This window comes from Symphodus melops (genome assembly GCF_947650265.1).
Source record: "Symphodus melops genome assembly, chromosome: 13".
Classification (NCBI taxonomy): domain Eukaryota; kingdom Metazoa; phylum Chordata; class Actinopteri; order Labriformes; family Labridae; genus Symphodus; species Symphodus melops.
This window is the reverse complement of record NC_136703.1, coordinates 13,694,189-13,708,453: the sequence shown is the minus strand read 5'-3', so window position 1 is coordinate 13,708,453 and position 14,265 is coordinate 13,694,189. Positions and strand designations below refer to the sequence as shown.

General features: G+C 40.0%; 1 protein-coding gene across 13 annotated transcripts in view; it reads right to left on the bottom strand.

The window, feature by feature from the left end:
- The window catches only part of huwe1 (HECT, UBA and WWE domain containing E3 ubiquitin protein ligase 1), a 38,809-nt gene extending 24,698 nt beyond the window's left edge, over positions 1 to 14,111 (bottom strand). For 5 of the 13 annotated variants that reach the window (XM_079360585.1, XM_079360576.1, XM_079360579.1 and 2 more), the window contains exons 1-27: positions 13,935 to 14,110; positions 12,058 to 12,124; positions 8,455 to 8,504; positions 8,192 to 8,261; positions 7,855 to 7,953; positions 7,177 to 7,383; positions 6,906 to 7,058; positions 6,748 to 6,810; positions 6,066 to 6,143; positions 5,912 to 5,959; positions 5,654 to 5,822; positions 5,475 to 5,575; positions 5,237 to 5,387; positions 5,009 to 5,136; positions 4,790 to 4,930; positions 4,560 to 4,665; positions 4,297 to 4,404; positions 4,115 to 4,216; positions 3,863 to 3,943; positions 3,537 to 3,643; positions 2,003 to 2,180; positions 1,826 to 1,917; positions 1,518 to 1,738; positions 1,326 to 1,383; positions 1,026 to 1,202; positions 636 to 881; positions 69 to 202 (exon numbers count right to left, since the gene is read on the bottom strand). In XM_079360585.1, the coding sequence (XP_079216711.1) occupies positions 69 to 202; positions 636 to 881; positions 1,026 to 1,202; positions 1,326 to 1,383; positions 1,518 to 1,738; positions 1,826 to 1,917; positions 2,003 to 2,180; positions 3,537 to 3,643; positions 3,863 to 3,943; positions 4,115 to 4,216; positions 4,297 to 4,404; positions 4,560 to 4,665; positions 4,790 to 4,930; positions 5,009 to 5,136; positions 5,237 to 5,387; positions 5,475 to 5,575; positions 5,654 to 5,822; positions 5,912 to 5,959; positions 6,066 to 6,143; positions 6,748 to 6,810; positions 6,906 to 7,058; positions 7,177 to 7,383; positions 7,855 to 7,953; positions 8,192 to 8,236 (2,993 nt within the window). In that variant the 5' untranslated portion in view covers positions 8,237 to 8,261; positions 8,455 to 8,504; positions 12,058 to 12,124; positions 13,935 to 14,110. Of the gene's footprint in view, positions 1 to 68; positions 203 to 635; positions 882 to 1,025; positions 1,203 to 1,325; positions 1,384 to 1,517; positions 1,739 to 1,825; positions 1,918 to 2,002; positions 2,181 to 3,536; positions 3,644 to 3,862; positions 3,944 to 4,114; positions 4,217 to 4,296; positions 4,405 to 4,559; positions 4,666 to 4,789; positions 4,931 to 5,008; positions 5,137 to 5,236; positions 5,388 to 5,474; positions 5,576 to 5,653; positions 5,823 to 5,911; positions 5,960 to 6,065; positions 6,144 to 6,747; positions 6,811 to 6,905; positions 7,059 to 7,176; positions 7,384 to 7,854; positions 7,954 to 8,191; positions 8,262 to 8,454; positions 8,505 to 9,677; positions 9,955 to 12,057; positions 12,125 to 13,794; positions 13,907 to 13,934 lie in introns of those variants that run through there. The other 8 variants (XM_079360588.1, XM_079360577.1, XM_079360584.1 and 5 more) reach the window with 6 other exon arrangements.
- Between the last annotated feature and the right edge of the window lie 154 nt (positions 14,112 to 14,265).

The window sequence follows — 14,265 nt, the reverse complement described above, 5'->3', positions numbered from 1 at the left end:
GAGAGTAGTAAGAGGGTTAAAGAAGTATAAAGAGTTGAACTAATGACAATAAGGGATAAGCGATTTACCTGTTCGGCGTGCAAAGAGACAGCAGCACAGTGCTCTCCCACACCAGTGAGCAATACAGCTGACTGAGCTTGTTGAGAACACTCAAACCCAACTGGGAGCCCCACTGGTTGACCGAGATGGCTCTGATCTCACTCTGTGGAGAAAAGAGAGTCGCACAAATATTCTGCGATGAGCGACACTAACCTGCAAAATCCCTGCACAACTAAAACAAACATTCTTGGTAATTCACTGACCATAACTCATGTCATTTGCAAAGTTATATATTACAAGTTAACAGCTCCATGTCCGTCATGTGCTATTGAACACTGATCCACCTTTTTAATTGTGTTTTTGAGTATTCTAAATTTAGACGGCGACCTTTGTTGTTGAGTAAACAACTTTTGTTTGTCTACATCACCACACACTCACTTCAATGATGAGGTCCAAGTACTTTAATTATTAGGAATAAAGTATTGTTCCTACACATTCATAGAAAGAAAACTCTTGCTTGAATCTGATCAGTCTGAAATCATGTTCATGTGAGAGGACCTCAATTCTATTTCTAAAGCAACAACATCCATAATTACCTGTCCTACTCTGCAGGTGTGGACAAACATGAGGATGTAGGCGTGCGCTGCAGTAAGAGCGTGCAGCAGTGGTGTGGCTCGGGCCGACAACGTGGCATCGGTGACGTGTCCTGCGTTAGCCAGCTCTCTCAGAAGCACAGACCCACCAGGCACCTCAATTGGTCGATGAAGTGGCTCAAGAGATGTCAGGATACTGTCCAGTTGGCACAGGCCCTCCTGGAGTACCTTGGGCTCATGTGACAGAGTCTAAAGGAGAACAATTAAAAAAAACAAGCACTTTAATATCAATTCAGAAAAGGCTAAATAAGACAGTTTAACGTAACCATTCTTGATGTAAACCCTTCTTGATGAATGAAAAGATTTTAAAAAAAGAATTTATTTTGTGCTCACCAGGATTGATTTGCACACACCAGCCACAGCTTGGCAGGCAGCAGAAGTGGGAAAATCTATGGGTAAGTTAGGAAGGCCCAGAATAGAAACCAAAGGCAGCAGTCCTTTCTGGTTGACAAACTCCTGACAGTGGTCGTCTGTCGTGTTGTTGCTCAGTATAGACTCCACAAACTTCATCTGGAAAACATATGCATCGATAAGAAACATTTGGACTGGGACAGAGGTGATCACCACTTCTGAGCTTCAAGTGTTTTACAATGAAGACAAATCGCTTCTGAAACTGTCAAAACTATTACTCACCACATTCAGAATATAATCCATGAGAGGAATGGGAATTCGCTCCTCAGTGCCCACCACCCTGCAAAAACAACAACAAAACATTGTCAAATCAAAACTACAAGCCAAAACATTTGAATTCTAGTTGATTTGAAAAATAAATGTCTAAGATGACTTATTGTCCTATTCTATTGTGTTATGAACTCAGCGTCATACAGTTCAAGTGGAACTGACTGTCTGTTGCTCTCTGGTTCCCCCTGTTGCTGGCTGAAAGTGTGGAGGGCCTCTTCTTCCTCTTCGTCTTCACTGGAAGCTTCTTCAGCAGCGTGGCTGGAGCGTGCTGGTGGCACTGCCACAGTGCCATCTGCTTTCTGGATAGATGGTTTCTGACAGATGTACTCAGGGGCTCGACCTAGGTTGCAGATTTCCTCCAGTAACTATAATAAGAATACAGCTTTAATTATCCTGTCAAATCATGAGGAGACGTTCGAGAGAACAACTACCTGAAAATCTAGGTAGACTACCTTGATAATGGCAGTAGTAGCATCGGTCTTCAAAGTGGGCTGGTGCCTCATGAGCTCATCAACAGCACTGCCTAGGTTGGAAGCAGTGTCACCTTAAATCAAATATAGAATGTCATTTACTTAAGAAGGTCCCACAGGGGAAGATCTTACTTACACTGCACATACAGTCCAACTTACCCAGTGGGTCAGAACTGCGACGCCGTCGCATGGCAGGCAGGTAGTCAGGAGACAAAAGCACTTTGAAGAGGCGCTCGAAGGGCTGGCACTGGACAAAGGAGTGCAGGCCTCTTGCATTCAAGCACAGGGCACTAAACACGTTGGGTAGGGAACCCAAAACCTCACGGGTTGCAGGTACCTGGAAACAAGAAAAAATTGTATACCGTAAATTCCGGACTATAAGCCACTACTTTTTTCTCACACTTCGAGAACTGCAACTTCTACTCCGGTGCGGCTAATGCATGGATTTTTTATGGGGGACAATGAGCTTCTGCCGCAAAAACATTTGACTTCGTCACGTCGGATCTTAATATCAGTCATTTTGCGCTTCATGCACGCACCCTCATGATGGAAAACACACAGAGAAATACATGTGATGCAGCTTTCAAGTTAAAGGCGATCGACCTGGCTGTCAAAGAAGCTAACAGAGCTGCTGCACGTTAAGATGACACTGACAGCGACAACAGAGACTGAGGAAGTGAGTAATGAAGTCATTCTGAGGCAGTGAATGGATGGACTTTTTCTTGTGAAATATATTACGGTCATCTTTTTCATCAGCCGTGTTACAGACACCGTCGGCTAGGCTTCGTATTGTAACGCTTCATGTTGTAAAGTCAGTAGTTGATAATGTGTTCATAATTCCGATTATGTGGAGAGTCAGTGAATGCACCAGCGAGAACGTGTTGAGTGGCTGTATGAGAGAACGCTGGGGGAGAGAGTTGGATTGTTACGGCAAGTGATGTGTTGCTCTCTGCTGTAAACGGCGTGGTCACGGCCGACAGTGATCGGGTTATTAAAAGTTATTATTTGAACGCTCTCGTCGTCCTTTAACGTCCGTACGGACGCTACAGTATTTGCGGATGTTACCGGTAGCCTACGTCTGTGTAAATAGCTCTTGTTATAGCGTGGACACCTGCGGCTTATAATCAAGTGCGGCTTATATATGTACAAATACATTTATTTACTTATTTTTAGCCGGTGCGGCTTATATCCAGGTGCGCTCAATAGTACGGAATTTACGGTATGTTGTAAGTTACTCCAAGAGTAACAAAAAGAAAAAAAACAGTGTTGACGTTTAGTTTGTTTCGTGGACAGCCTTAACTCTACAGTATAAGGAGCAGCTTTAGCCTTTGTGGCTAATTTCCAGCTTCAGTCCTCAGCCAGTTGTCAGTAGGTAACCTAGAATCCATTGGTGGAGTGCAATTAAGCCAGAACTACAAGTTAAGTAGAATTTTTTTTTCTAAGTCAGCCCATGCTAACGAAATCTAGCCCATGTTTAGAAACTGACTGACATATTAAAAATCATACACAATGCTCTTTAACCTTCAAATAAAAGTTATGTAATAACAACTTGGACAACTCATACATGCTTTGTAGACAAACAGCAATTTATCTCGAGTCCAGTTATGTTTGGACATGACTTTAAGAGCCAAGTTTAACAGAGTCACAGTACAAGCAAAGAAAAACCAAATCCATAGCTATGCTGGACACTCACATCTTTGATTAGAAGGGCATGCAGCATGACATCAGTCAGACCATTATCCTGTAAGGAGGAGAGCAGGGATGGCTCCTGGAACACGAATACTGTCACAACCTCCGTCGCTAAGAACCCAAAAGGCAGAGACATGGGCAGGGAGGACAGAAACAAAAATCAGAAACGAACAAACAAAACAAAGACGACACATTCAATACCATATTACGTCAAGAAAATAGACCAAAATATAATAATGAGTTTATAGTGTTCAAAAACTAACATCAAGTAATTCCAATTACATCAAAAAATGTAAAAGACTTGATCTTCAAGAAGTACTTTGAACTCACCTAAAAGAAACAGTGAAGGGCCATAGTATTCTGCATTACTAATGATGTGCTTGAGTGAGGTAGGCAAGGACCCGTCCATTACTGCAGAGTGAGAAGGGTGCACATACACAAATTAACAACATTAGCATAAATATATGTATTCATTTTGAAAAAAACAAATAATGACTATTTGGCATATATATTCTTATCGTGTGTATATAATCCTGCATCCAAAGCTTTTCTTAAGAACAGCTAAGAATGTTAACGACTCACCATGGCGGATACCATCAGAAAAGGCAGGGTCCTGGATGGCTTTCTTCAAGAAGTTTAGCATTGACTTTAACAGAGCTGCCCGCTGGGGGATACACTGCACACCTAGAGGGAGACAGAGTCCGTTCAATGATGGAGTAAAATGTTGACAGTTTGTTCATTCACTTCGTGTCTTCTGTACATACCAGGGCGAGGTGCGTTAGCAGTGCTGCTCTGTCCTCGATGCTCCGCTTCTGATCTAGAGCCAGAAGATGTTGAGGGTCCAGGGCTGCTTTCCATGGCAACTTCTGACACTGTGGGGAGATATTACATTGACAATAAACCAGTAGACAGTATCAATGGTCTCTGTAATACTGTCAAACATGAAAATAAATAAAAAGGCTCGACTTTTTGATATTACTTTGATTAGATTCATACTTTTTATTAGTCTAAGCTCTAGGTGACTTACTCTCCATGTCTGTGTCCATGTCTTCTGACTCCACTGCTGCACTGGGCCTCTGAATCTTTGGCTTAATGACAAAAGGGCACTCTTTCCTAGACAGGTCCACCTCATGCTACATATACAAAGAAATTGACAACAGAAAAGAGAGAAGAACGGCTGAGTCGAGAGCAACAGCGTCTGACTTTTAGCTGAAGGCTACTTTGCCAAAAACAGGAAATATGAAGTGCATAACTAACCTCTAGCCTGCAGATGAAAATGGAAAGGCCGCTGTGGGATTGAAAGGCAGCCATGTCAAGGTTGGTGATGAGATCCACAACCCGCACTGCTCGCGTCACAAAGGTGATCTGGTCCTGCTCATCACCCAGAAACTTAATTACCTATAAAAGGAAAGGTATTGAAAGTAAAGACAAAGATCACTGGTAATCCATCATTGTTATAGAAGAGTCGGGATATACCTTCAGGAGGGCTTCCATCATACCACAGGAGACTAGGGCTTCGCCTCCAGCATCGTAGCTGGCCAAGTGGTAGAGGAATGAGAAGAGTGCGGTGGCAAACTGGTGTGGGTATGGTTCCATCAGAGGATCTAGAAAAATGGAATTCAAAAGTTGAAAGGCTGCAATTTCCTTTTCTTCTTAGAACCTCTATTCAAGTTAGCAAGTAACCATGTTTGGACCCATTCTCACCAATCATTGCCTGAATACAGTTTCGGACCAACACAGGCAAAAAGCCATGGTACGAGGCAGTGCCGGTGCAATCGATGATGTTTGAAAGCTTAGGCGTCCTCTCCAGATGGACAATCGAAGTTAAAGTGCGCAGAGAGGCTGCCTTGATATCCTAAAGAACAAAATCGAATAAAAGCATGTTAACGAGGAAATAATGCTTCTGAAGGACGTACATTTAGTGTTGTGACAACGTTCTTACCACAAGTTGTTTGTCTGTGATCTGTAATACATCCACCAGCTCCTCTATCAAGCCGTTGTACAGAATACTGTTGGCTGACTCTTGGAGTGCATTTGAATACACTGCAAACAAAAAAGTAAGTCAGACATAATCTGAAAACTGTCACATTTTATCTTTGATTAAAAGAAGCATCTACTAACCCAATATAGAAATTGCATGTAGTCGGGCCTGCACAGCCTGCAACCTCTTCTTGTGGTTTGAGAAACCATGGGCCAGTCGAATATGTGTGAACAGCAGGGTTTGCTTGTCTTTAGGGATGTTGTACATCACTGTAAGAGACTCCATGATCTCAGATGGACTCTCTGAAATCTGACAGACAAAGAACAGCATGAGTATGCTGAAAACCCTGAGATATCAATATTAAATATCTACAGTAAAAAACACTAAATCGACAGTACCTTGTCAAGCTGCTCGATGTGAATATAGTGTAGTGTGTTACTACTTGTCTGAAGGGGGAAAAAAACCCAAACAGAATTCAGAAACAGCCATAGACGCAACTATACATTGTATTCAAACCAGAATGATTTTTATAAAATAAATGTTAGACTGTACCTTCCTCTCTACTTTGACCTCAGGACCTGGCTCTGCATAGAACTCAAAGTGCAGCGTGGTAGCACTGGGAGGGTACTTCTGCTCATGTAATAAAGAAGGCCACATGGGAGGGACAGATCATTTAAAAAAAATAGATACCATCTATACAAATGTGTTACAAGTGCTTTTTTGGAGAGACAGGGCATTTGATAGTGGGAAATCGAAGAGACAGTCGGGAATGGCATGCCAGAAAGTAGCTACAGGTCAGACTCAAACTCGGGCCGTCTGCTTTTAGAACTACAATAGTGCAGTGGGTGTGAAACTGTCAAATGAAACATTAATTATACAGATATGACAAGTTTGGAGGTGAAATGGTTTTTACTCTTGTTGATTTAGTTTGTAGTGTATTTTAAGTCCATTTAGGCCTGGTTCCCTTTTATGCAGCAAAATATTGCTACTAGTGATCACCAGTAGCCTAGTGGTTCGTGTGTACGCCCCATGTACAGAGGCTATACTCCTTCAAGCAGGTGACCCAGTTCACAACCAACCTGTGGCTCCTCTCCTGTTTGCCATTACCCTCTCTCTCTCTCTCTCTCTCTCTGAAGACATAAAAAGCCCAAAGTACTGTTTAAATGTACTGTCATTACGACAAATGTTGGTAGCTAGTAAAGTATGATTGAATATCATTCAGTAAAATTGTTACCCCCATAGGTAGATCCCTGCAGCACTCAGCCAAACCAAAGCCATTCTCCTTTCCTCCCCAGCTCTACAGAAGAGAACAAAACAACATAACAATAAAGCTCTTTCACTTGAGGGACAGCTGGAATGATAGCAATAGGACAACCATTGTATTCACTAGACCTCAGCTAGGTGTTGTAGACGGGCCAGTAGAGGTGTCCTTTTGTCAGATCCTAGTCTTGTGATGTAGTTGGAACGTTTACTGAACACATAGAGCAGGTTCAGCACAGACAGGACCACTTGCATGTCACATGAGGCTAACAAGGTGGTTAAGTGCTGTAAAGAAGGGTGATAGATAAAAGAGAAGTTATTTAGCTGCTTCGCAGTCTTTGGGACATACATATTGTCTGGTATATCAGAGTAATGATCGAGAGCGCCCCAGGTTTAAGCATACCTCTATGGAGCTGTAGAGGTGCCTGGAGAAGCTATACTCAATGAGCAGGGCTGTGAAGTTGAGCACTGCGAGAAGCAGAGCTTTGAGCTGTCCGTTGTCTGGACGGTCACACACCAGCAGCCATGACATGTTCTCCACTGTCTGGCCTGCATCGCATAAAATGCCATCAAAGCGATCCAACAGATCCACCCAGTGGTAAAGCTCACACTGTTGGGGACAAACAAACATAGTTTTTTATCAAGTCAAGGTTAATGCCCCAAACGTCTCTTTTATGAGAACAGTGACATGAATGATAACAAATAGCAACCAAAGATATGGCCGATGTTTATTGAAGTTAAACTGATGTGAATTGCTCTTAATAGGTTTCTGTTAAGGGGGTTTTAATATTGGCTTTTATATCAGTTCTTTTGGGTGTTCTGATAGAGCAGTGGCATAATGTGCAAATTCAGAATGCTCTAAATAAAGAAAATAGCAATAAATTAGTATGTAATTTAAGCATCCAAGAAGACAAGCAAGGTTAAAAGTCAATCCATAACTAGCTTGTTAGATAACAAAAACATTGTTATCACTGTTTCAGGACTCATTACAAACTAAAACAAGAAACGGAATCAAGACGTATCAAATAGAAGTTGAGCAGTGGCATGAGATTGATTAACATTTTCTTATAGCAAAGCTTACCTTGCCAATGTTCCAGGTCTTAATGTGCTGGAGTTCAACCAGCAGTTGCTCATCGCTGCATGCTTTGAGCTTCTCTATAAGTATCCTGCAGTCTGCAGGCTATAGGTTCAGAGAGAAAACAAAATATTTAGTGAAGCAAGAGCCAACGTATGCTTCTTTCTTTATCATAGTATTATATGATAAGCTGTTTAACTTTGCATTTCCTCTGTTAACACAGAGTAGAGGGAAACCCACAGCAGGAAAGCTTGATAAATATATTCCCTTAACTTAGATGTCTCAATATTACTTTGTTACTTGTTGGCTAAAACATCATACAGCAAGTGTTATGAATACTCACAGCTTCCGTGGGCGTTTTCTTTAACTTGCTTCTGTCGACCTTCATTGTCGATAATCTCTAGTAGTTGCTCCTGTTGAGAAATCTCTATTACCATCAGAAAACAAGCCAAGGTGCGATCCAGTTTGCCATTATACAGAACTACTTAGATGTATAGTCAACGAATAAGTAAAATATTGCACTACAAGTCTGAATATTCTAAAACCAAAAGCATCAGATAGAGGATTGATAATGCTTGGACTAGTACACATTTATCATATACTTACACAAAATTACTTGATAATCCCCACTTAGCAGCATTTTCCAGTCATTTTACCTGCAAAGTAATGATAAACATCAAATAAGCAACATGTGTACAAAAACCAAAATACAGACAGAATTAGCTCAGTGTAGCTTTAAGCATTAGATACAATATCATGAAAGAAGCACAAGACATTCAGTCAAACTAAACACTAGTTGGAAAGAATAGAAAGAGCATCATATAGGAATATATTTAAAGAGACATAAGAGATGGATTGCAAATCAAATAAAAATACAATAATGTAAAAAATGTTAAATAACATGACTAATGAGCAACAACATGTATAATTGGTAATTTCCGTTTGGGTGCATTTCATCTGACGAATGACTATTCATAGGTGATTGAGATAAGGATATAATAAAATTGTCTTTTGTTTAGGTTATCAAGGGTTGACCATCACAAAGCTGACCAAGGCTCATCATTAGCTACTGGCTAACTAGCAACATACGACACAAAGTTAATTGAATCAGACTGGGCCTTATTTGATGGCCAAAATAATTTGTCCAAGGTTCCAGCATACGTGTATTTCAAATGAAGTTTCAGTAAAAACACATCGCTACCTCACCATATGCGTACCAATCAATTACTCAAGTTTCTTGACCCTGACAGGTAGTTATAGTCACCGAGCTAACGTCAACCATGCTAACTGCATAACGTTATTTACCGAATATTCCCCTCACTGTACACTTTGTTGAAAAGCTAACTATTCGCAGAAGACAATGATTTGCTTTTTTATAAGCTAGGGACAATACAATACAAGTTAGGAATTCCAACGTACAAGACAAGTATTTCACAAACGTTTGCTATGGAGTTGATGTTAGCTCAATGGCCAGCTAGCATTAAGCTACCGGTAACGTTAGCAGGTGGTCTTCTCTCGAAACACTTCAAATCACCACACATCATAAAAGTAAGCCAAGTCAAAAACAAGTACATGGTGTCCTCAACGACAAACAGCTAAACTATAACTAAGCCAAAATGAATAGATTTAGATATCTGTGACAGTGATGTAAATCCAGATTTCACCATGCTGTCCTGACCGGACTCTTCACTAATTTAGATCGGTGCTGTTTAGGCCGCAAAACGAAGCCCGCAATCCTCACTCAAACATCAGACTTATCTTTCGGTAAAAACGAAACCATGAACACCAGTCGACGCCCAGAGACGGTAAAATGGGTGGGTGACAAATACCTAATGTCAGGCAGCGGTACTTCACGAAGGCTCTTACCCTGGTTCACCAGCTACACAGGCGTAGCACGCGCTAGCTAGTAAGCTAGCAGCCGTTAGTTGAGTAGCCAGCAGAAACGCATAATAACTCGCTGAATCATTGTCGGACGGGTCTAACGTGACACTGCGAGTTTTGTTGCTGTTTTCGTTCGGGCAAAATGACTTCTGGCTACCGGCACTGTATTCACGTATGCTCATCCGTCCGCTGCTTTATTTTTCACAGTATCCGCGCCTGTTTCCACAGCACATAAGCAGTAGCTGCTGGCACAGTCATGATGACTCTGGGTAGTGTGCAAAAAGTGAATAACGCTACGACAGGCACAGTGAGCAGCCACAGAGTATCAACGCAGAGGAATCAATCTCCTTAAAATGTAATGTATGATCATCACAAGTCTCGAAATGACAACAACCACAGGAAACAGCTATTAATATCATAAAAATAAATACACAGTCCTTGAAGTTAGTTTAATCAATATACATCACCTGCAAGCTGTCAATCTTACAGAAAGTGTTTAGTTTAGTTTTAAGTAATAAACCTCCATTGTGAACAGTTGATAGTTAATACATTCAAATACAATGCATCAACACAGCGTCTGTAGTTTCGTATCAGCCATAAACCTTTTTAGCCACACTCACAATATACAGCCACAATCAACATTGCTCAGCTAAATCAAGCACTATAGTAATTCTTCTAAAGCATGCTTGATAATGTGTTTTTAATCAATATCAGACTGGACACTTACACCTTTCGGGTAAACATTAACACATTTTAGGAACATTTATGTGAGGAACCATATCACCCATATGGCGTCCAAAACTGAAATATAAAATATATATGTTTTTGTGTTGTGCAAACTAACGTTAATAGTTAACATTATGAGGGTGTTAGAGGTTAATAGCGTGTAACTGTGATTACTGCTGTATATTTCATTAAAACTGAGACACAACCTCAAGAACAGTGCCTTGCCATCCCTCGGTATGTTGAAAGTCAAAGAATTTCAAGTTATTGATCTTTTACAGCATGCAAGCAGTAGATATAATGTTGAATCGCACTGCATCCGTTTCCCCTTGTAAACAGTGTGACATCTAATGCATTTATTTTAAAGGTGGAGAGGCAGAGATGTTGTGCTTTGTATGACTGACAAGCCTTTGCGGTAAGCCAAATAAAGTTTTGCTTTAGTGTTAACATAAGTCAAAGCACAACATTTATGGACATTATTGATGTACCAACATCCTCACTTTGCAAAGTGAGTGAGGAAAACAGAAAATCAAGTAAATGTACCTGTGGACTTTTTTTTTTTGCAGGATCAAAGAGATCAAGCTCATTTTGTCACTGACGCTTACTCACATCCCATGCTGTGAAGACACTCGGTTAAGACACTCGAGGACACACGTGTTTGATATCACTACGTATAGAGCAGCATAGGACGCTCACTGTCCACACTGGATCCATCAATATTTAATCGCTCTGGGAATTTTAGTTTCCCCCTTACAAAAAGCACAGGTGCCTGGGTAAAAATGGCACATTTAGTTGTCCTGCTTCTTGAGGCACTGCTCGCAAGCTGTTAGGCTGCTCAATTAGGAAACAATAGAATCAAACTTATTTTGTATCATTCACTCACTTGCGTTGCATAATTTTAGGACACACTGTCAATTTGGATACCTAAAGGGATACGGTATTTTTTTCCAACTTGCATTCTTTATCAAAGAGTGATGCATTAATTAATAGGACTCAGTTGCACTAGCTAGACAAAATGATTGGTAATAAATTTACTAAGCAACCAATTTATGTTCACTGGTATAATATAATATATTTTACATGTTTTGATGAAGTAATGGAAGCATATATTTGTATCATGTGTATTTACAGAACTGCAAATCTAAATTGCAGTACATACATGGTTTGTATTGAATAGATGCATAAGGCCCAATAACCATTTAGTAGTTGTTCAAATAAATGTTCTATTGTGTAAAGCATTATCACGGCTCAGTGATATTGTGAACACAATTTTTTGGGAAAAATTATTCACTAAAAATCAATATTAATTGGAGCCAATCAATAATTTTAAACATTAAAGGGTGGAATGCTCTGCATAATCTTTCATTTATGTATTATATTAAGAATATCAGTTTGTTGGCTTTACTGGAGAAAACGTTGTCTTATTCCAGACATTGCCAGACAAACAAAATCCTGTTGTCCTTGTTAGGTTTTATTAAAAGTAGCTCATCTTTACCCCATGTATTGCATCCTTTATAGGATTGTAAAAGGCTTGGCAAATAGTGATGGTGAATCAGTTCATCTTTTGAATTAGTCGATGTAGTAAAGCAGGTTAGCAGTACATACCAGAAACTGCTTTGGTTCAATAGTTCCACCATTCTCATCCTTGGTTAGCGCAGTGCCTTTCTTCTATCTGAAAACACACATCAAATGAGACAAGTTGCTTTACCAAAACACACAGCAAAATATCCTGATTTAAAGTTTAGCCAATGATAATTTAAATGATACATTTTAATGGTAATCTGCAATCCAACTACATTATACTAGAAAATAGTGTGATGGTGCTTCTCAACGTTTTCTTCTTCTTCAGGGAAGCCGAAGTATATTAGAACTTGTTTGTGATCAGTTATAGAATCCTGAACATTCATGGTTTTTCTGATGGTCAGGTCAGGGAAGCAGAAGTATATTAGAACTTGTTTGTGATCAGTTATAGAATCCTGAACATTCATGGTTTTTCTGATGGTCACACAAAAAAATCTTGTGGTGTGAATGGATTCATCTTTTCTGGCAGTGTGACTCTGTTGGACCTTTGTCTTACCCATAATATTAAAGGTCTCAAGTTGTTATTTGTTAAACAATTCAACTGTGAGTGTGTAATTTTCAATTCTGCATTTAAAGAACAAATAATGGACTTCTTTAGCAGTTTGTAATGGGAATTGTCTTGTGTATCTTTAAGTTAGTGCTTCTGTGTGAGTTTTATTTAGCACATAATAACTCCCAAAAAAGTCTAATATAAGTTTACCCTATTTGTCAGCTACCACCCAGACTTTTTTCAGACATGATGATGGGTCCCTTGGTCAGTATAATCAAATTGAGTGCGTGTCTGCAAGTCTGATCTAGAATAAACACGAAATGTAAACACTGCTTCACTTAATACAACATGCATCCCCTAATGATACTGTGCTTACATTATTTGAATAAAAACATTCATATGTTAACAAACAAAATAAACAGGCAACACATGTTGGCAGCATGATCATACGCACGTTACGTCAAATAATGAGTAGGTACAGCACAGTGCTGTAAAGTAATGGTTTGGGGTCTAATGCTCTCTTGATGTAATGTCATCTCTTTGGTAACTGACCAGGCCCAACAGAGATGAGGACAGGTTTATTTTGAGGGTTTTTTTTTTTCCTGTTCGTAGAGCGGCAACACGAACGTAACCTGTCAATGAAGACTTATAATACGATTTATATTAGCAGTCAACGTTATGAGCCCATGGAGATGTACTTACGGCACGCCGCTGACTTGTAAAATTCACAGACAAAAAAAGTTAAACAACCTAGCATTAACGTCAGTAATAAAGACTGAGGTGATAAAACAGGGAAATACAAGTTTACTCTCACGGGCTCCCAATGTACCCATTTAAAACCTGGTTTTCAAATAGTATTGTAATTAAATACTAAACGTAAAAGCAGTTCGGTTAGATTTATAAAACCTAAGAGATGACGTTAGCATGGTTCTCTAGCAGTTATGCTAACGTTAGTAAGTTCGGTTTTGAATGCTAACGGTAGCACTTCACCAACAGTCATATATATAAAATTTTAATTTCACCTGCTATCAATGTATTCATCTTAAAGAAACGTGATTAACGTAAGCTACTGGACTGCTTTGACTTACTTGTGAAGTACACAAGACACACATACCAACACAGAGAACATGAGTGTGTGTGTGTGGCATGTATGTTTGCGGGTTTCGCGCGAGCTAACCAGCTAGCAATAAGAGCTCAGAGCAATGCTCTATCAGTGGGATCATGGCTAAATTAAAAATGGCGGTTTACACATCACAGGATGCCTACTTTACCCTTTAGAAGACACTTGTTTTGTGGTCTTGAGTCTTAGTGATGGGGTCTAATCATCGTTAGTAGTTGTTAGCAAGGAGCAACGTAGCCAGGAGTTAGCCTAAACCCGTGTCAAAACCACGGAATAAGTGTTTCAGCTTACCTCAAATGCGTGTTACATTTGCTTCTCCATCTTGCACTAGCGAGTGGTAGGGTAGTTTAGATCTCGCGAGATTACCTGTTGTTGCGTTTTACCAGGGCACTCCCAGGCAATTGTTGTAGCAAAACAACGCAACTGCGTTTTCAGCTTGAAGGTGGCAGCGCTCCAATGGACTGACGTTTCCAGCTTGACACAAAACATCCTTCTGGCTACAATAAATTATATTTAAATCTTTAAAACGTGTTCTTGGATCTCTTGACAATTAGGAAATGATAGCTGGTCATTTTTGTAAAATAACAAATACACTCAACTTGTATTTGGGCAGGAAAAGTTA